The 21,309-nt window shown below is 38.8% G+C and overlaps 1 protein-coding gene across 6 annotated transcripts in view; it reads left to right on the forward strand.

Moving 5' to 3' along the window:
• klhl2 (kelch-like family member 2) overlaps positions 1 to 21,309 on the forward strand; it is a 172,229-nt gene that overhangs the window by 134,446 nt on the left and 16,474 nt on the right. For all 6 annotated transcript variants that reach the window (XM_059964854.1, XM_059964856.1, XM_059964857.1 and 3 more), the window contains 5 exons: positions 1,174 to 1,290; positions 6,463 to 6,612; positions 7,162 to 7,279; positions 18,585 to 18,782; positions 20,452 to 20,553. In XM_059964854.1, coding sequence (XP_059820837.1) covers positions 1,174 to 1,290; positions 6,463 to 6,612; positions 7,162 to 7,279; positions 18,585 to 18,782; positions 20,452 to 20,553 — 685 coding nt within the window. The remainder of the gene's footprint in view (positions 1 to 1,173; positions 1,291 to 6,462; positions 6,613 to 7,161; positions 7,280 to 18,584; positions 18,783 to 20,451; positions 20,554 to 21,309) is intronic.

Genomic DNA, 21,309 nt, shown 5'->3' on the forward strand with positions numbered 1-21,309 from the left:
GTGGAGACTATATGTATATAATAATAATAATAATTAATAATCAACAAATTAGAACGTGGCTGAGATTGGTATCAGCTGCCTGGTATAACTTGAGACCAGAAAGCTAATAAAGATATTTTCCGCCAAAGGCAAATCAATTCAGTGTGACAAACAATACTTGAAGTGCCAGATGTGGACACAGAATGCATTTTTATCAGTGGCCTTGAAATGATACACTCTTGTGATAGTGGGGGTTAGCAAAATATAGATGTTCTCTGGGTAAATATCGATGTTTCCTAGCATTGTCAAATGAGAAGCAATTAAGCAGAGTGGAGTAGTACTGTCTAAAATTCTGAAGAATAAAAGAAGATATCATTGAAGTGCACAAAAATTTTAAGGAGATTGACAGAGCAGATGTGAAATTGATATTTCCCGCAGCTGGTTTGTCTAGGACCAGTATCAGCTGTTCAGAGCGAAGACATGAAGGCATTTCTTCATCCAGGTAAATTCTTTCCTCACTGTCGACCTGGTGGGGTGGCAAGAAGCACGTGATAGTTATTTTATGTTACTAAATCAATGCGACATAAAATGTTTTCTTCAAATTGCATATACAGTCTGGAAACCCACTATAGGAAGGATGTCGAGGCTTTGGAAAGGGTGCAGAAGAGGTTTACCAGGATGCTGCCTGGTTTAGAAGGCATGTGCTGTCATGAGAGGCTGAACAAACTTGGATTGTTTTCTCTGGAGTGGCAGAGGCTGAGGGCAGATCTGATAGAGGTTTATAAGATTGAGAGGCATAGATAGAGTAGACAGTAGAATATCTGTTTCCCAAGGTAGAAATGTCCAATGGCATGCATTGAAGCTTTGAGGGGGGATGTGAAGGGTAAGTTTTTTTTAAGAGTAGTGGATGCCTGGAATGCACTGCCTAGGGTGGTGGTCGAGGCAAATACATTAGAGGCTCTTGAGAGAAGTTTAGAATGGCACATGGATATGAGGAAGATGGAGGGATATGGACGTTTGCATAAGTAGGAGGGATTCGTTATTTGGGTTTTTTGATTTACTTTTTAGCTGGTTCAACACAACGTTGAGGGTGGAAGGGCCTGTTCCTGTGCTAAGTAGAGGATGAGTTGGGCAATAACAGTTCTGGAGTTTTGAAAGGTTGAATTGTAATACTGATGTTGTTAATTCAATCAGGTTTTTGAAGCTGTCATTGCCTGGGTAAAACATGATAAAGAGCCTCGACAGGAGCACATGGCACGACTGATGGAACACGTCCGGCTGCCCCTTCTTACCCGTGAATACCTGGTGCAGGTAATGTTGCAGAATTAAAGTTAAGCTGTATTGTAAACCTAGAGTGACTGTGGAATTAGTTTTTTAAACTGATCATAATGCTGCAAAATGCTGTTGACTATTGCCTGCTGATTTTTGTCATTGAAGCACAAAAAGTATCTAACCCTTGTATAAAATCACCAGGTATTGAACCATGCTGTTAACTCATGTGCAGCTAAATTGCTCAGTTAATCCTACAAACATTGTAGGACATGTCTAAATTAGGAGAGCTATTGCACAGACTAGTCAAGCAAGAGGATTTCACATTAATGCTAACAGCAGACTCCTCCACCCTAATCACTGATACCCTACACATAGACAACTGATTGTCAAAGTGTACCAGTGCAGTATGTAGAGGTGGGAGTGTATAACCCTGGAAGTCCTCAAACTGACGATCGTGGTATCTGATCAAACACCCTCCTGATCACCATTAGTGTCTATCTTTATCAGCTGATGAATTGGTGCTTTTCCATGTTGATCGAGACCTGGAAGAAGCACAAAGTAGTGGGAATGGAAGATGCATTCTGGATGGCAGCTTCATCCTTTGTTGCTGAGTGGATGTAGCTCCCATGACTGTCAAAAGGCCTGATTCTCTCAGTGCAAGAGATATGAACCTACTTGACATTTTCCTTCCCACTCTTCGAGGTACAACTTCTGTGACTACATTGCTACTAACTACTGACTACACAATCCTCTTTCATTTTGAAACACACGTGATTTCATTTCCACTCCCTGTGGTACTACCATGTTAAGTACAACAGCCTAAGCAGGAAAAATGGATTTGGAAAGTCTGAAAACTTGTGGACCATCAGCAGCAACAAAAATCTATTTTACCACAGTCTGTATTATCGTGGCTCGGCGTTTCTTTCACCCTACCGTTACTATCAGGCTGGGACACCAGTCCATACTTTGTTGCAGGGTATAGGAGAAGCAGCAGGCATAGAGTAAATGGAATGAATTGACAATGTTGCAACACCAGACTACATATGTATTGATAGCAAAAACAGCCAGCTGACAGAGAAGCAATTCCTGAACCAACTGAACAAATCAACACAAGCTCTGCAGTCCTGCTATGTTGCATCTTGATGAGCATCAAACAGCTGAAGACCACCCCGTCTTCCATCTTCAAAAGGGATCTTGCCACCAAACATATCTTCATCTTCCCCTCCTCCATCCACTTCCCGTAGGATTGCTTCCTCTGTGATTCCCTTGTCCATTCATCCCTCCCCACTAATCTGCGTCCCTGCACTTATCCCTGTTAGTGGCCCATTCACTTCTTCCCTCTCCTCTGTTCAGGGCCCCAAGCAGTCCTTCCAGGTGAGACAACACTTCATCTGTGGATCAGTTGGGTTCCTCCGCTATGTCAGATGTAATCTCCTCTACTTTGGTGAGACCCATCATAAACTGGGGGACTGCTTCATCAAGCACCTCCGCTACATCTGTCAAAATAGGAACTTCCTGCTGCGCAAGCATTTTAACCTCAATTCCTATTCCCATTCCGACATGTTGGTCCATGGCCTCCTCTTGTGCCATGGTGAGCCGCCCTCAGGGTGGAAACGCAACACCTTGTATTCTGTCTGGGTAGTTCCCAACCTGATGGCATGAATATTGATTTCTCCCTCTGGCAAAAAAAAATCCCTCCCTCTACCCTCTTCTTCGATTCCCCACTAGCCACTTACCTCTTCTCACCTGCCTGGGTCCCCCTTCTCCTTCCCTTTCTCCTATGGTCCACTCTCCTCTCCCATCAGATTTCTTCCTCATCAGCACTTGGCTACACCCATCACCTTCTGGCTATCCTCCTCCCTCCTCCCTCAAGCATTTTGTTTTGGCACCTTGCCTTTCCAGTCCTGAAGAAGGCTCTCGGTCTGAAATGTTGACTGTTCATTCGTTACCACAGGTGCTGCCTGACCTGCTGAGTTCCTCCAGCATTTTGTGTGTGTGTAGCTAAAGAGAAAGGAGGGTGTTTCTGGAACATTCCATCCTCAGCAGTGGCGGGGCTTAGTGTACAGTTGCTGAAGGCGAGGTGGAAATATTTGCTACTGCAGTCAGATGATCAGTGGGGGATTTTGTGTGGAGTTGCAAGTTAGATTGAGATTGCTTAAGGGGAGGGATTGCCTGTAATGGGATAATCATTTGTGGGTGGAAGATGGTTTGCTGATTTGGGGCTTGACGGGTGGAGTGAGTTAGATGGAAGCCACTGCTTGGTGAGGTTGGTACTGTGACTGGGTCTTTGGTTTGAGATGAGGACCTGGTGTCATGATGTTTAGCCATCAGGATCCATGAATGACGATTTGGGGGGGCGCGTAGTGGGGAAGAGGGGGAATGTTGGGCTCTGGACTAGCTTCATTTAACAACTGGAAGTGTAGGTAAGTAATGACATCATGTGAGCCTACTTGTTCAGAAAGGCCTCCTTTATGTTGTGCAATTGCAGAAAAAGACACCATTAAGACATAGTTGGGCTGTGCATTACTGGTCATGGTGGTGCTGTGGAACCTCATGGGTGAATTTTTCATTGCAATCCATGGGGAATAACATCATTGTAAAGATATATCATCAGTGCAAATTGGAAAGTCCTGGCTTCAAATGGGCAACACCTGGGAACAAGAAAAACAGTATTTACAATCTGGGTAAAATGAACTGATGATTCTGTAGTTCAACAAGAATTGTAGAAGAGAATGCCAGGTCTGTGTAACTTTTGGATGAGGGTCACCAAATGTGATTATAAACATAAGAGCAGGTAACTGAATTGGTTTTGCTTTTATTTGACTGGTGTGTTTTGATATGCCTTTTAATAGTTTTTTTTAAGTTTTAAAGTTTAGTTAAATTGATCTGAAATGATTTTGAAAGTCATTAAATCAATTTTAAAATTATTTCAAAAGACAATGGCTCAGAAAGATGACGTTCATCGTGAAGGACCTCCATCACCCAGGGCATTTCCTCTTCACATTGCTACCATCAAAGAGCCTGAAGTCCCACACTTGGTTTCCAGAACAGCTTTTCCCCTCTGCCATCAGATTTCTGAATGGACAATGAATCCATGAACATTACCTCAGTATATTTTTCCCTCTCTTTTTGCACTACATATTTAATTTAATTTTCTTTATTTTACATGTTGCTTATTGTATCTTATACAGTGGCATGCAGAAGTTGGCACCCCAGTCAAAATTTCTGTTACTGTGAATAGTTAAGTGAGTAGAAGATGAACTGATCTCCAGAAGTCATAAAGTTAACGATGAAGCATTCTTTTCAACATTTTAAGCAAGATTAATGCATTATTTTTGTTTTGTACAATTTTAGGGTGAAAAAGGGAAAGGAGCACCATGCAAAAGTTTGGGCACCCCAAGAGATTTGAGCTCTCAGATAATTTTTACCAAGGTCTCAGACCTTAATTAGCTTGTTCACAGTCATCATTAGGAAAGGCCAGGTGATGCAACTTCCAAAACTTTATAAATATCCTGACTCCTCAAACCTTGTCCCAACAATCAGCAGCCATTAGCTCCTTTAAGCAGCTGCTGAGCACTCTGAAAATTAAAATAAGTGATACCTACAATGCAGGAGAAGGCTATAAGAAGATAGCAAAGTGTTTTCAGGTAGCCATTTCCTCAGTTTGTAATGTAATTAAGAAATCGCAGTTAACAGGAACAGTGGAGGTCAAGTTGAGGTCTGGAAGACCAAGAAAACTTTCCAAGAGAACAGCTTGTAGGATTGCTAGAAAGGAAATCAAAAACCCCCTTTGACTGCAAAAAAACCTTCAGGAAGATTTAGCAGACTCTGGAGTGGTGGTGCACTGTTCTACTGTGCAGTGACACCTGCACAAATATGACCTTCATGGAAGAGTCATCAGAAGAAAACCTTTCCTGCGTCCTCACCACAAAATTCAACATCAGAAGTTTGCAAAAGAACATTTAAACAAGCCTGATGCAGTTTGGAAACAAGTCCTGTGGACTGATGAAGTTAAATTAGAACTTTGTGGCCACAATGAGCAAAGGTATATCTGGAGAAAAAAGGGTGCAGAATTTCATGAAATGAACACCTCTCCAACTGTTAAACACGGGGTTGGATTGAGTGGCACGGGGAACATTTCACTGGTAGAGGGAAGAATTAATTCAATTGAATACCAGCAAATTCTGGAAGCAAACATCACACTGTCTGTAAAAAAAAAAGCTGAAGATGAAAAGAGGATGGCTTCTACAACAGGATAATGATCCTAAACACACCTCAAAATCCACAATGGACTACCTCAAGAGGCGCAAGCTGAGGTTTTGCTAAGGCCCTCACAGTCCCCAGACCTAAGCATCATCGGAAATATGTGGATAGACCTTAAAAGAGCAGTACATGCAAGAATGCCCAAGAATCTCACAGAGCTAGAAGCCTTTTGCAAGGAAGAATGGGCAAAAATCCCCCCAACAGGAAATGAAAGACTTAGCTGGCTACAGAAAGCATTTACAAGCTGTGATACTTGACAAAGGGGGTGTTACTAAGTACTGACCATGTAGGATGCCCAAACTTCTACCTTGGGCCCTTTTCCTTTTTTGTTATTTTGAAATGTAAAAGATGGAAATAAAAAAGTAACTTTGCTTAAAATATTAAAGAAATGTGTCACTAACTTTATGCCTTTTAGAAATCAGGTCATCTTTTACTTGCTTAGCTATTCACAGCAACAGAAATTTTGACCAGGGGTGCCCAAACCTTTGCATGCCACTGTAGTTGTTATTGAGTATTACAGTGTACTGCTGCAGCAAAGTAACAGATTTCACAGCATATGCTAGTGATATTCGAACTGATTCTGATTCTGAAGTCCTTTGTTATTAGGATTTACTATCAGAAGATTAGCTGCAGCTCACAGCTTGCTCCTCAAAGTCATTTGGCTCTGAGTCTGCAAAAACACAGCCCAAGCACAATCTAGCGAATGAAATTAAACTATTGTAACTGCTATGTCATCTTTCAGACCATGAAGGTATAGGGGAAATAAGAACAAAAACTCTGGGGGTTTAGTAGTAGAACTATAGGGTTCTAATTCTCTAAGGCTAGAATGATGAATTTGATTAGATTTAATTTTGTTTATTGTCATAGTTATTGGGAAAGAAGAAATGAAAATTTGTCAAATTTAAAAAAAAATATTGCTGTTAAGCGTTTGATGGTCTTATTTAACAGAGAGTAGAAGAGGAGGCCCTGGTCAAAAATAACAACGCTTGCAAAGATTATCTGATTGAAGCTATGAAGTATCACTTGCTTCCTGTTGACCAACGTGCATTAATGAAAACGACCAGAACACGATTAAGAACACCAGCCAGTGTTCCCAAGGTAAAAAGAACCTACAGGCAGTCACACACATCAGATATTGCCACATCCACACTATTCTGACCAGATTTCGTAACATCTTTGCTTCGAAGTCCCTTTTTAGCCATAAGTGTGTCAGACAAATACCATCTTTTTTTAAGAGTATGATATGTAGGAATTATGTAGGAGTGAATCAAATACTGTAAATTGCCCAATTGGGTAAATTGATAACTGCTTGCATCTTCTATTACAGAAAGCATGTAAATTTTTGTGACAAAATCAGGCAGGATATTAAGGCAAGTTTCATTAATAACCATTTAGACTGCATATCAAAATACTGTAAGATACTGTGTTTTCCTCTTTCTAACAATTGACTGGGAGTATTTTTTTCCCTCTTTGTTTCCCTCCTTTGGCTTTTGAATAATTGCATGATTTCAGTTGAGAGAAGTGCACATATGCACAGTTATCTGGGCATATTGTTTTCCTTACAAATGTAATATAACACTGTTAATTATTTCTGCTCCAGCTGGGGAAGTAAAGCAGAACTGTAAATGGATATGCTTCCAATTTCAGGTGCTGGTGGTGGTTGGTGGTCAGGCACCAAAAGCTATTCGTAGTGTGGAATGTTATGATTTTGCAGAGGAACGTTGGTATCAAGTTGCTGAACTTCCTTCTCGAAGATGCAGAGCAGGTAAACATAAATTAATTAATCTATAGCTATGCATCATCTGATTTCCAGATATGAATTGTATAAAATGATGCCCCAAGCAGTGATTGACCTCTGGCAAAGTTATATTTCCCATTCCCAATATCATCGTGTATGGCATGATGTTAGAGATGTCTAACATCATCTTGAGGCATTGTTCACAAAGTGTCAAATAAATCCAAGTAGCAGAAATGGGAGAAGTTGCCACTGGCATCTGGAGAACTAATTAATTATTTGGCTTCTTTGCTGAAAAATTATGTAGCAAGATTTGAATAACAATAGAAAGAAATGTTTGTATATGTACATCTTACCATTTTAAATATTCCAAAATGATTTGTATATAGATATTAATGGTACAGTGGATTACAGTTAATTGGAGCACATCGAGAACAGTTCATTTCGGCCCATTTCAGTGGTCGACCCAATTACCTGGTTTCATAGAAATAGTTAAAAAGATGTAATAAGACAATCTACCATTTATCTGAGTAACAAATTATGTATTTAAATGAAATACAGAACAAATTTGAACGCTACCAATACTACTACAGTACTATAAACTCTCAAAAAATTCTGGAGGAACTCCACAGGCCAAGCAGCATCTATGGAAAAAGGGTATGGCTGATGCTTTGGGCTGGTGTTTTGTGTGTGTTACTTGGATTTCCAGCATCTGCAGATTTTCTCTTGTTCGTGACAGTACTGTAAAACTGTGCATTACTTTCTAATAGTTATTGATTGAGGAGTTAATCTTGTGAATGCATTCTTTTGATTCTAAATGAACAAAATCAGCACAGCCACCTAGTGTAGATAATGGACTGCCTTCATACAATGCTGTTGACAATTGCATTTCTAAATCTTCATTTTCAGTGTAACAGTTAAGATGGTGGTCTATACCTTCAAATTCTTTGTTCCCAACTTGTTGAAGTAGTGAAATTGTTCAATCTTCATTACAGGACATTTCTGGCATCTCTAAGCCTGAGTATTTGAAACTGTAGTGAGCAAATCAGTTCTGAATTGTTGTACTGCTTAGTTCTTGCCAACTATCAGTGACAAAAATCACTGCTTTTTGAACACAAGTACATGCAACTGATGCTATTTAAAAACTACTCAAGTACAGTGTAGTGTTACGTACCCCATAACTGGGTGTCTTACCAGCAAAGATAGAAGTGTCCGTTCGAGTCTGGTGATGCTATTTTCAACAGTGTTTATTAGTAAAAATATACAAATCAATATCAATGCAAATATACAGATAATACACGATAGCAATACTAAACCTACAAGTGCAGGTATAATAATAATCAATAATAAAACAAGCTCTATCGTTGTCTAGGGGATAATGAATTGTCAGATGGAAATATAAAGTCCAGTTCATGCAGGCTGCAGTAGTTGTCGGTCGATGTGTTGCAATTGTTGGAGAGAGACAAGAGAAAGAGAGCGCGCAAACAGTAACTGCTATGGTCTTTGCCAACCTTCCTTTACGATTTTGATTCGTCGATGTGTCGTCGTTGTGGCCATTCAAGTGTGACCCCTCCGTCCTTTAGCTAGACCGTTCTTCCGTGGTGGACTTGTCACCCAGGCAAGGGTGGACACACACAAGCTCCCACTGGTCTCGCTATAAACACTGTGAGTTAAAATTTACCGACCCTTCGTTCGGTCTCCGATGTCCCACCCTGTCTCGTGGGTTTCTGCTGCTCACTAGCATTTCTCCTGGTGCGTCTGAGGGGTGTTACCCCAGACCTCACTTTTATCCCCACTCACGGGGTCTCAGGTGTCAATCAGGTTGGGATGATGTAACCCATCAAACCAGCCCACTCGGGTTGTCCCCTGAGGGGTTTCAATGAATAGAACAGTACCAAGTAAACAATCCTTCTCCAAAAGACAATAGCAGTAAATCTCCTCTTTTGTCACTAGGAGACGATCCACCCTGGGTACCTCTTAGCTGTGTCTCTCTCTCATTAACTTTCATGAGCTGTTATCAATAACAACTGCCCTGGCAGATTTCCTTTGTCTCTCTTACTTCCTTGATAACAGCATCGAAATAGTAGCGATTTGCGATTCTCCAAAAGTGGGGGGGCATGGGCGACTCTGCACCCTTCTGTCCATCAGAGTTGTTCATCCTTCGTAACGGCAGTGTCTACAGCCACACAATGCATGCATTTGACGCGAGTTAGAAACTGTTTGGCTACGGTCTTCTGCCCTAATTAAGCAACATAGTGTCCAAATTAATGAAGGGAATTCTGGCTATTTTCTCAATTAGTTTGTGTTCTTTAAGAGTTGTCCCAAATAAACATCAAACCCGATTAACCGATAGGCAAATTAACCAGAAACCACTGTATTTCAAATCTTATTGAGAGTGTCTCTGTTATTGTAATATTTCATCTGTAATTAACTTAAGTAGCAGTGTATATGTATTTTGGATTGAGTGGCACTGAGAACTGTACTCTCAAAACCAGCTTATAAGGCATTTTGTAGTGAGGTCTTGTTTATATTGAATTATGACATAGCTGTGCAGGGAGTACCTGTTACTGGATGCTGGAAATTGGAATATACACCAAACAGTATAAGAATAAAATTAATAGCACGGTTCACAAATCTCCTAACTTGTGTCATTGAATTGTTTAAATAACCAAAATAAATTTAAGCTATTCAAATTGGGGAAAGCCCAGTCAAGTACAGTAATTGAAATTATGGAAAGAGAAGTTGTGAGCCTGTTCACTGCTGTACATAACATGCATATTGTTAGTCCTGACAAAGGGTCTCGGCCCGAAACGTCAACAGCGCTTCTCCCTATAGATGCTGCCTGGCCTGCTGTGTTCCACCAGCATTTTGTGTGTGTTGCTTGAATTTCCAGCATCTGCAGATTTCCTCATGTTCGTACATGCATATTGTATTTGTTCTCACCTGTTACCAGTTGTAACAAAGATAAATAGCTAAATGTGCACTAATGTAGCTTCATTATTACCATTCAATTTATCTTTGAAATAGCTGTTCATGTTAATTGAATAAAGAAAAAGAATTTGATTTATGCAGTGCATTTCACTGTAATGTGTCCCTATAATCAGACTATAATGTCCCAGACTACTTTACAGGTATAATATTACAGGGCTTTGCTGAGGCCAGGGTACAATTGACAATATTGGCTAATTTATTTAAGGATGTACTTGCTTTGGAGAAGACAAAACAAAAGGTCACACAGCATCAGAAGTTAGGGTTGACTCTTGGTGATTGGTGATGTGAGGCAGTGTTTCGTCTAGCTGAGCCACTATGCTGGTTTTGACCAAGTTATAACCTAATCTTGTCGGTCTTACCTGAGTAATGGCATCTTTAGACTCAGAAGGCTTATAAGCTCAAGGTATTATTCAACAGTCCTGTACTTGACTCAGAAGGCTACAAGCTCATTGTAATGGAGTACTGTACTGTTACCTGTGCTGTCCAGCTTCCTCTAACTCCTTTCAAAGCATACTGAAGATTCCATTGCACTCGTTTGAGGAGGAGCAGGGGCTTTAAGCCAATATTTCTCTAAAGTGTCCACAAATCATTGGATTTGCCACATTATGCAGTGATACACTTTAGAAGCTCCTTTCAACCTTGTGTAAAACCACTGTATTTTGGTTAGAAAGCACAAGGCACTGACACAGTAATGGAGTATTAGGTGAATGTAACAGGCTAAGAGCCTTAGTGACTTTTTTTTTCCCTTAAGGATATATGATAGAATAACTTGGCTTTAAATTATCTATATTGATGTAGTAGGGAACAGGGTGTATCTCCTGATTATTATTGTAGTACATTAGAGCAGAGGATAATTTGTGAACAGCAGAGCTTAGAATATGCAATTCAATGTGAACAATGCCATGTTATATTTTTAGGGGAGACGGTCAACAACCCAAGAGTCGGATGCACAGGGCACCTCAGTAATACTGCAAGGGAAAACCAGAACAGACCTGTTGGTAGACATGTAGGGTAATGTAGTTGGTGAATATGTACATAATCACAACCACCGACTTTGAGTTGGGGTTTCACTTTAAGAGGTGACGATGTAATTATGTAAAAGACTGTGACTGTTCAGGTTTTGGAGTTCAATAAACATGCTGTTATAGATTTTCTCAAGCATAAAATTCCTTACACCATTTTACAGACATCTCCAGCAGAACAGGAGCACCTTTCAGATCCTGGGCCCAGAAACTTGGCATGAACTGGTCAAACCTTCAAAGGAAAAGAGCAGCAAGGAAATGGATTGAAACAGTAGGAAGCTTTGTCCCAAATGGCCCAAAGCGAAGCCCAAATATCTAGGCCAAAAAATAAAACCTAGAAGTGGCCAAAACTGGACCTAATAATCGGGCCTAAAAATGCTGTTGGATCTATAAAATTAGGGTGGTTTTCCTTTAATCTTGAGGGCCCATGATTAAGCTGGGATTAAATCAGGAGTTGCTTAGCGACGTGGATCAAAGGGCCACATGGGCCTATTCTATGCTGTACCTCAGTCAATCAATCAATTTAAAAGTGACATGGTGTGGGTCATTATATCACTGGAACTACAGTTCAGTGAACAGACCTGGGACCAGATCTTGAAGAAATCTCTCCTTTTAGATTTCAGCTCAAAATTCGTACTGATTCAAATCCAAATTAATAAAAGGAAGCATCATGATGTATGTTACCTTACAAGGGTCATGAATGAGCAGAATGAAGAAGGAAATGGGACAACTTGAAAACAACTTAAGCACAAAAATAGAAATCAATATTGAAAGAAAAAATTTAGGTTTCTGGTGACATCATCGTTGAGAATGGCAACTTAAGTCACTAGCTCCTCTGGAAAAACGCGTATTAAGCCCCATTAACCCGTCAAATATAATATTTTTTGAAAAATATTTGAACTGAAAAGGGGCAAGAATGGGGAAAAAGAATGCAAATAAAAAAAAGCGACAATGCGGAGCCTGCGGCCGAGAGGTGTGCAGCGAGCGGCTCTCCTACCTGACCACGTGCAAGCGAAGCGGCGAATATGTTCGAAATCCTGAAAGAAATAATGGAGGTCCAGAAAAATATAAACAGCAGCTCCATGATATTAAGGCAGAGCTCACCAGCGTTAATCAAAAAATAGCGGTGGCAGACTCTCTCTTTGAGAAGGTGGAAGATCACGTTCAAAAGGTGGAACGGATACTGAGCAAGACAATAAAAATCATACATCACCAAGACGGTAAACTGCTTGATCTGGAGAGAAGATCATGGTGGAAAAATATAAGAATCTACAAAGTTCCAGAAGGAGCGGAAGGCCTGACTGTGACGAAGTTTGTCGCAAAGTTACTGTGGGACGCGCTGGATCTTCCCCCAGCTGTGAAGCTGGAAGTCGAAAGAGCGCACTGTGCGTTAGTCCCAAAACCTACCCAGGATAGAAAGTCATGATCAATTATAATAAAATTCCTTCGATACAGCACCAAGGCAGAGATTCTACGAAGGGCCTGGGGTAAGAAAAGAGTGTTTTTAGAGGATAAATTAATATATTTCGACCAAGGTTAACCCCCTCCCCCCGCGGTCCTCCAGAAACGCAAAGAATACTCCGAAGTAAAGCAAGTACTAAAGCAAAATAAGATTAGATTTCAAACTCCGTACACTGCTAAACTTTGAGTGTTTTATGATAATGGGAAGCAGTTGTACCAGACAGTGGAAGAGGCAATTACAGACACGAAGGCCAGAGAGTTGTCCGTCAGCATGACCAAAATGAAAGAAAGCCTGGCTGAGGAATTGTCTCGCTCGGCTTGGGAAATAGTGCGAGAATTGAGAAGGCAGGAGATGGGAGGAGGCCGAGAGAAACATATCAGGAAGAGACCGGGAGTTTCCCAAAGACTGTCCTCACTCCTTTCAGAAGAGCCATAAGGTTTGGCTAACTTTAAAAATGCTGAGAAGCTAAACAGAAGCAAAACTACATGGTGATATACTTATCTCGAGAAATACTTATTATAATGTGGATTTTATATTACTTAGTTGTTATTCTTTATTCGCTCACTTACTCCTTTTTCCCCACCAAAATGAGAATATGTTTATGTGTGTGCATGTATATATATTTGTGTGTGTGTGTATATATATATATATAGGAGTACACAGGGGAATCTCTTCTGTGTAATGGATTTGTTCACTGACTTTTATGAATACTGCAATGGGGGCTCGCAACTCACAAGTAGGAGGGGTTATCCCCCACAGCTAGACATTTCCTTTAGCTCAACACGGGGTCATTTACTAGAGACCTCAGCCTTGGAATCACATGTTTGTTGCCATTTTTGTTATTATTTGAGTTTTTTGGTTCTTATTTGTTCAGGGAGTAGATCGATTAAGTTTTATTCTAATTTCAATGATAAATTGACAGATAAATACAGATGGCTAAGGACAAGGTAAAATTCATTTCTTTTAATGTAAATGGGCTATTAAATCCAATCAAACGTAAGAGAATTTTATCCAAAATGAAAAAAGAACAAGCCCATGTCGTATATTTACAGGAAACTCATTTAAGTGATAATGAGCATAAAAAACTAAAGAGAATGGGCTTCACTAATCTGTTTTTCTCCTCATATAAATCAGGGCATAGGAGAGGAATTGCTATTCTTATCTCAAGTAAGCTAAATTTTGAAAAAATATTCGAAATGGGAGATAAAGAGGGCAGATATATTCTGGTAAGGGGGAATATAGATGGCAATTGAGTTACTCTATTGAATATATATGCACCCCCAGGAAGTGATATTGGTTTCTTTCAGAAAGTTACTGATATTATGGTAACGGAAACAGAAGGTCTCCTGATATGTGGGGGAGACTTAAATTTACAATAACAACCAAACTTAGACTCTTCCAATAGAAAAACCCATGAAACAGAATCTTTACATAAGAAAGTTAATACACTTTTTGAGGATGTTGGTTTAATTGATATATGGAGGGACCTTTTCCCTGACACAAGGGATTACACTCATTATTCTGCTCCCCATTCTGTATATACAAGAATAGACTATTTCATAACATTTGGAAAAGACAAAGACAAAATAAACACCTGTGGAATTGGGACAATAGATGTAAGTGACCATGCACCTATATATTTATCTGTTGATTTTGACCTACACCCAAAGAATACTATTTGGAAACTAAATTCAAGTCTACTCAATCATCCGTACTTTAAGGAACAAATTTAAAAAGTAATTGGTCTCTACTTAGAATTTAATGATAATGGAGAGGTTTCACCTCCCATTTTATGAGATACTCTGAAGGTGGTCTTAAGAGAGAAAATTATAGCGATATCTTCACATAAGAAAAAAATAAGGAATAAAACATTAGAGGAATTGCAAAATAGACTGAAGGAACTAGAGAAAAAACACAAATTGAATTTGGCACAGGATACATTAGGGGAAATTAAAAGAATTAGGAATGAAATAAATAATTTGGCTACGCAAGAAATCAGGAAAAACTTAGTTTCTGAAACAGAGACATTATGAAAGTGGATCGAAATCTGTGAAAATACTGGCGTGGAAACTGAAAAATAAGATAGCAGAAAATACAATTCATAGAATTAGGGACCCAAGAACAAAAATGATAAAAAAGTAAGCTAAGTGAATTTCAAGAAGCTTTTGAAGTGTTTTACAAAACACTATATTCCAAGGTTCCAGGGGGAAGCATAACCCAAGTTGACACCTTCTTGGATTCTCTAGAGTTACCCACTTTAAGCGAAGAACAAAATAGAAGGATGACTGCTGACATAACTGAAGTTGAATTAAAAGCTGCAATTATTGGGCTTAAATTAAGCAAGTCACCAGGATCAGATGGGTATATGGCAGAGTGGTACAAAGAATTTAAAAATGAGTTAATTCCTGTTTTACTTCCTACATTGAACTGGGCTCTAAAAAAGGCACAAAGGCCACCCAGTTGGAAGGAAGGGATAATCTCAGCTATACCGAAAAAAGGCAAGGATAAAATGGAATGCGGGTCATTTAGACCAATATCTGTTCTTAATGTAGATTATAGGTTATTTACCTCCATCATGGCCAAACGATTAGAGGAGTTTCTACCCATACTGATACGTAATGATCAGACAGGTTTTATACGATAACGCCAGACTCAAGACAATATACGAAGGACACTTCACATTATGGATCATATACAAAAAAAAATCAAAGCAATAATGATAAGTGTAAGTGCTGAAAAAGCATTTGATTTGGTTAATTGGAATTTTCTTTACAGAGTTTTACATAGTTTCGGTTTCCAAGACAATTATTAAAACTATACAGACACTGTATGACAATCCTACTGCTAGGATTAAAATCAATGGATATTTATCAAATAGTCTTACCCTAGAAGGGGCACGAGACAGGGTTGTGCATGATCACCACTACTCTTCACGCTATATCTGGAACCATTAGCTCAATACATCAGACAGAATGAAGATATCAGGGGAATTACTATTAAAAGGACAGCGCGTAAATTGGCTTGTTACGCTGATGACATTTTGATCTATCTAGGGCAACCAACATTCTCTTTACCTAATTTGATGTAATCCTTTGAACAATATGGTCAATTATCAGGATGCAAGATCAACATAGATAAAACTCAATTACTTTCATATTACTATAGCCCACCAAGAGAAATTGAGAGTCGATACCCCTGGGCATGGCACAAAGAGTCTTTCAAATATTTGGGCATCATTATGCCAAAAGATTTGGCAAATTTATCAGAATGTAATTATCAGCCTTTATATAAAAAAATTAAGGAAGATTTGGCAAGATGGAACCTAATTCCTTTTTTCAGTCTCAGTTCAAGGATTGAGTCTATTAAAATGAATATACTGCCCAGACTGTTATATCTCTTTCAAACCCTACCAATAGAGATGAATCAAAATCAATTTAATGAATGGAACAAGATGCTATCAAGGTATATTTGGCGGGGTAAAAGGCCTAGAGTTCATCTCAAAACTTTGCAATTAGCAAAGGAAAAGGGGGGGATGGGGCTTGCCTTCTCTTAGAAATTATTATTTTGCAGCACAGTTGAGAGCTGTGATATGTTGGTGCAACCCATCATATGACGCTCAATGGAAAAACATTGAGGAGCGGGTACTTCCCATCCCCATACAAGCAATTTTGGCTGATAACAACCTGCAAAGGTACATAAATACTATTGATAACCCATGGGTGAAATTGACTCTTAAAATATGGAAAACCACTATAAAAGAATATAATCTAGAAGGAGATATTGCAATTCTTAAATGGTGTGCATGTGACTCGGATTTTACACCAAATAAATTGGTTGCTAGATTTAAGGACTGAACAGCTAAAGGAATAACAGTTCTTTGCAACATAATGAAAGAAGGAACACTGTTCAATTTTGAAATGCTTAAAAGAGAAACACTTATTAGAAAAACAAGACATTCGTCGGTATTTACAGATACGACAATATGTTAATAAGACGCTTAAAAATGTAACCAAGGCAAATACTTGCTTGATAGAGCTCTTTAGAAAAGAATATAATTCAGATAATGGTAGTAGAATCATTTCAAGCATGTATAAGAGGTTGTCAAATTTTAAAACAAAATGGGAGAAGGAAGGAGGGATGATTATATCTGAGGAAGAATGGACAACAATATGGAGATATCAATGGAAGTGTACCAATTCACAGAAATGGAGGGAGTTTGGATGGAAAAACTTGATAAGATATTTTATTACACACTCTCAGAAATCCCATTATGATAGTAACCTCCCTGTTTGCCGGAGAAATTGTGGAAATCAAAATGCAAATCATTATCATATTCTTTGGGACTGCCCTGTTATCAAAAACTATTGGAGGGCGATACACAATGCCCTACAAGACATCTTTAAATATGAAATACGCTTAGAGAGTAAGACCATATATTTTTGGATATATACCTCAAGAATGGTTGAAAAGAGATAAATATTTAATGAATATACTGTTGGTGGCTGGTAAAAAGACTCTATTACTAGGAAATGGTTATCACAGGAGAGCCCAACTGTAAATGCATGGATGGAAATTACAATGGACATTTACAAAATGGAGAAGATAACAGCATCTGTTAATCATAAGCTGGAACAATTTGATTCATACTGGGAAAAATAGTTTAACTACATAATGAATAGGCCTGATTTTATTCTTACAAATCAATGAATCTGTTGTTAAAAAAAAGATCACTCCCTACTTGTACATAGTTCTTTCCTTTTGCTTGTTTTTTCTTTCCACTCTTTTCTATAAGTGTATACCTCAGATAAATACTTTGTGGTTTGTTATATATATGATTATATGATGTACATGTATAATGTCTGAAATACATCTTATGGAAATGTTTGATGAACCAATAAAAAAGTAAATTACAAAAAAAAGAAAGAAAAAATTTAAAGAAGATCAAATTTTATAAATTTCTTAATTCATCCCTTGTAGGATTTAGTTTTCCTTTGTGAGCCATAACTTTCTCTATCAAGTTTAATTACCATTGCATTTTTCCTCAAGGATTTGAAGCTATTCGAAGTTGGTGGTGAACTGTATAATGGTGTCAAATAGTCAAGCAATTCTCAATGATTTGCTACTTGGATGCTATGTTGACTGTAAAATTAGCTGAGCGATTTAAATGTTGCATAAATTATACATCACTGCGAAAATGTAAAAGTTGATGTTTTGCTGGTAACTTTTTTTTTCAGATTTTTTTTTGAGTATGTGACATAGTCAATAGCTAATGCAATGAATGATTTCTGAGTATAGCTGACAATACTGAAAGAAATGGTTGCAAGATTAGAACTGGAGACAGTAAGATCTACCCTGCAGTATTCCTTTTAATGCACTGTCCTTGGATTTTGTGATAATCAGGCTACCTGTTCTCATCAAAGCCATTTAAATGCTCAACTCAAAATTGAGTTATTTCATAAACATACTGTGTTATTAACTACTGAAATAGAAAAACAAAATGTATGTAATTTTATATTCTGTTAACACAGGTTTACAAAATGAAATAACATCAAAGTTATTTAACATTTTCAATCTCCCCAGATTTATCATCTGAAACTACAAAGAGAGGCTTGAGGAGAGACAGTACAGAAATAAGCTCTTTGCACCTTGTGTTATATTGTGTCATAATATAACACAAGGTTTTCTCATCAATGCCAGTGTTGTTTGTACAGTATCTGTACGAAGAACAATTAAGTAAAATGTACAGTATGGAAGTTAAAGCTTTTCAAACAGCCGTTCATATACAACTACAGAATTAAAGAACTGCAGTTTTGTTTTGGTGACTTTATGATCAATGGCTTTCATCCTTATATATTTGCAGGTGTGATGTGTATGGGTGGGCTGGTGTATGCTGTTGGAGGTTTCAATGGCTCATTAAGAGTGAGAACAGTTGACTCATATGACCCGGTCAAAGACCAGTGGTTCAACAATGCCAACATGCAGGACAGACGCAGCACTCTGGGGGCTGCCGTACTGAATGGGATGCTATATGCAGTTGGAGGATTTGATGGGAGTACAGGTATGTCAAAATTGTGACACTAATCTTCCATGTTGCTGTGCAAGGTACAACGTATGGATGTGTTTTCAATCTTTGTAGCCTATCAAAGATAGGTCCCTAATCTGAGGAAAGATAGTCTTGCCATAGAGGGAGTACAGAGAAGGTTCACCAGATTGATTCCTGGGATGGCAGGACTTTCATATGAAGAAAGACTGGATCGACCAGGCTTATACTCACTGGAATTTAGAAGATTGGGGGGGGATCTTATTGAAACATATAAAATTCTAAAGGGATTGGACAGGCTAGATGCAGGAAGATTGTTTCCGATGTTGGGGGATGTCCGGAAGGAGGAGTCACAGTTTAAGGATAAAGGGGAAGTCTTTTAGGACCGAGATGAGAAAAAACTTCTTCACACAGAGAGTAATGAATCTGTGGAATTCTCTGCCACAGGAAACAGTTGAGGCCAGTTCATTGGCTTTATTTAAGAGGAAGTTAGATATGGCCCTTGTGGCTAAAGGGACCAGGGGGTATGGAGAGAAAGCAGGTACAGGGTTTTGAGTTGGATGATCAGCCATGATCATACTGAATGGTGGTGCAGGCTCAAAGGGCTGAATGGCCTACTGCACCTATTTTCCATGTTTCTATGTTTCTATCAATCTCCTGTCCTTTTATTAAACAAAGAGATTGCGAGTTATGGTCATTTTTGTTTGGAATATTTTAAATTATAAGCCTCTACTTAACATTATCTGCCCTAATTGAGGCGCGTTGTAGATTGGAGGTGAAAAAACACTGGATCTTGGTGAACCTTCTCAAGCTTTTAACTATTCCTAAAAAGGTATGAATGTGAATGACCATTGAAAGTTACCTGACCCAAGAATTGCAAGACAGTGCTTATTCATATACATTAAAGAAATGAGTTCAAACCATATAACAATTACAGCACGGAAACAGGCCATCTCGGCCCTTCTAGTCTGTGCTGAACACTTACTCTCACCTAGTCCCACCGACCTGTACTCAGCCCATAACCCTCCATTTCTTTCCTGTCCATATGCCTATCCAATTTTACTTTAAATGACAAAATCGAACCTGCCTCTACCACTTCTACTGGAAGCTCGTTCCACATAGCTACCACTCTCTGAGTAAAGAAATTCCCCCTCGTGTTACCCCTAAACTTTTACCCCTTAACTCTCAACTCATGTCCTCTTGTTTGCATCTCCCCTACTCTCAATGGAAAAAGCCTATCCGTGTCAACTCTGTCTATCCCTTTCATAATTTTAAATACCTCTATTCAGTCCCCCCTCAACCTTCTACGCTCCAAAGAATAAAGACGTAACTTGTTCAACCTTTCTCTGTAACTTAGGTGCTGAAACACAGGCAAAGGGGAATTTTTTAAAAAATGGAAAATGAGTATAAGTTGAGCATTTGGATTGGAATTAAAATATCATATTACAGGCCTAGCTCAGATTTGATGGCAGTCTGGATTTCTTTATTTTTGTTGCCCTCCTAATTTTATAGATGATTCATTGAACTCCATTCCACATTTTTCTATGTAATTATCATGAACTCATAACTTCTATATTGCTTGCCTGGGTTGCCTATTCAGATGTAGAATGGCTCTGCTGATTAATATTTTGTATTTATTATATTCAAGCAATGCATTCTGAAATTGGTAACCTGCTACATTTTGCAGGTTTATCGTCTGTGGAGGTGTACAATGCCAAAGCAAATGAGTGGTCCCACGTAGCTCCAATGAACACCAGAAGAAGCAGTGTTGGTGTAGGTGTTGTAGGAGGTAGGTGCTGCTGATCCTGTCTTGTGCAATAAATTGTACATGTCCTTTCATATTTTGACATTTAATGCATAATTATGATGAATAATACAGGACAGTGAGTTGATGGAATGATAAAAGCAAGGTGGTGGATTCACTGCAGGTCATTGGTATTGTTTTTTTATTGTCACACGTACTAAGATAAAGTGAAAAGTTTGTTTTGCATGCCGTTTGTACAGATCAAATCACAATACATTCAACTGGAATAGGGAGAGCTTGCAATCTTTATTTCAGATTTCAGGCATCTGCACTTTTTAAAATATTTTCGTTTATTAGTGAATTGATGGTTCTTACTCGGGGACCCAGTATATTGATTTTTTTCCCCCCAGAGATTATGGATTGTAGATGCCAGGCTGTCAGTTTTTTAAAAAAGTACTAAAGCTTGTAGCACAAACAAGAGAAAATCTGCAAATGCTGAAAATCCGAAGCACCATGCACAAAATGCTGGAGGAGGTCCTCAGAAGACCCGAAGAAGGGTCGCAGCCTGGAACATCGAATGTTTACTCTTTTCCATAGATGTTTTCTGGCCTGCTGAGTTCCTCTGGCATATTGTGTATGAAAGCTGATACCAGCTGGGTATTCTTTTGGTGCTTATAAGCATTTAATCTCAGGTATTTGGTCCTACACTAAATTGCCAACACTTAATAATAGCAACAAAAATCAATAGAGCAAAAGACAAATAATGAGGAATTTTGGACTTTACAGATGGCCAAAGGCAGA

The sequence above is a fragment of the Hypanus sabinus genome, chromosome 3, assembly GCF_030144855.1.
Source record: "Hypanus sabinus isolate sHypSab1 chromosome 3, sHypSab1.hap1, whole genome shotgun sequence".
Lineage (NCBI taxonomy): Eukaryota > Metazoa > Chordata > Chondrichthyes > Myliobatiformes > Dasyatidae > Hypanus > Hypanus sabinus.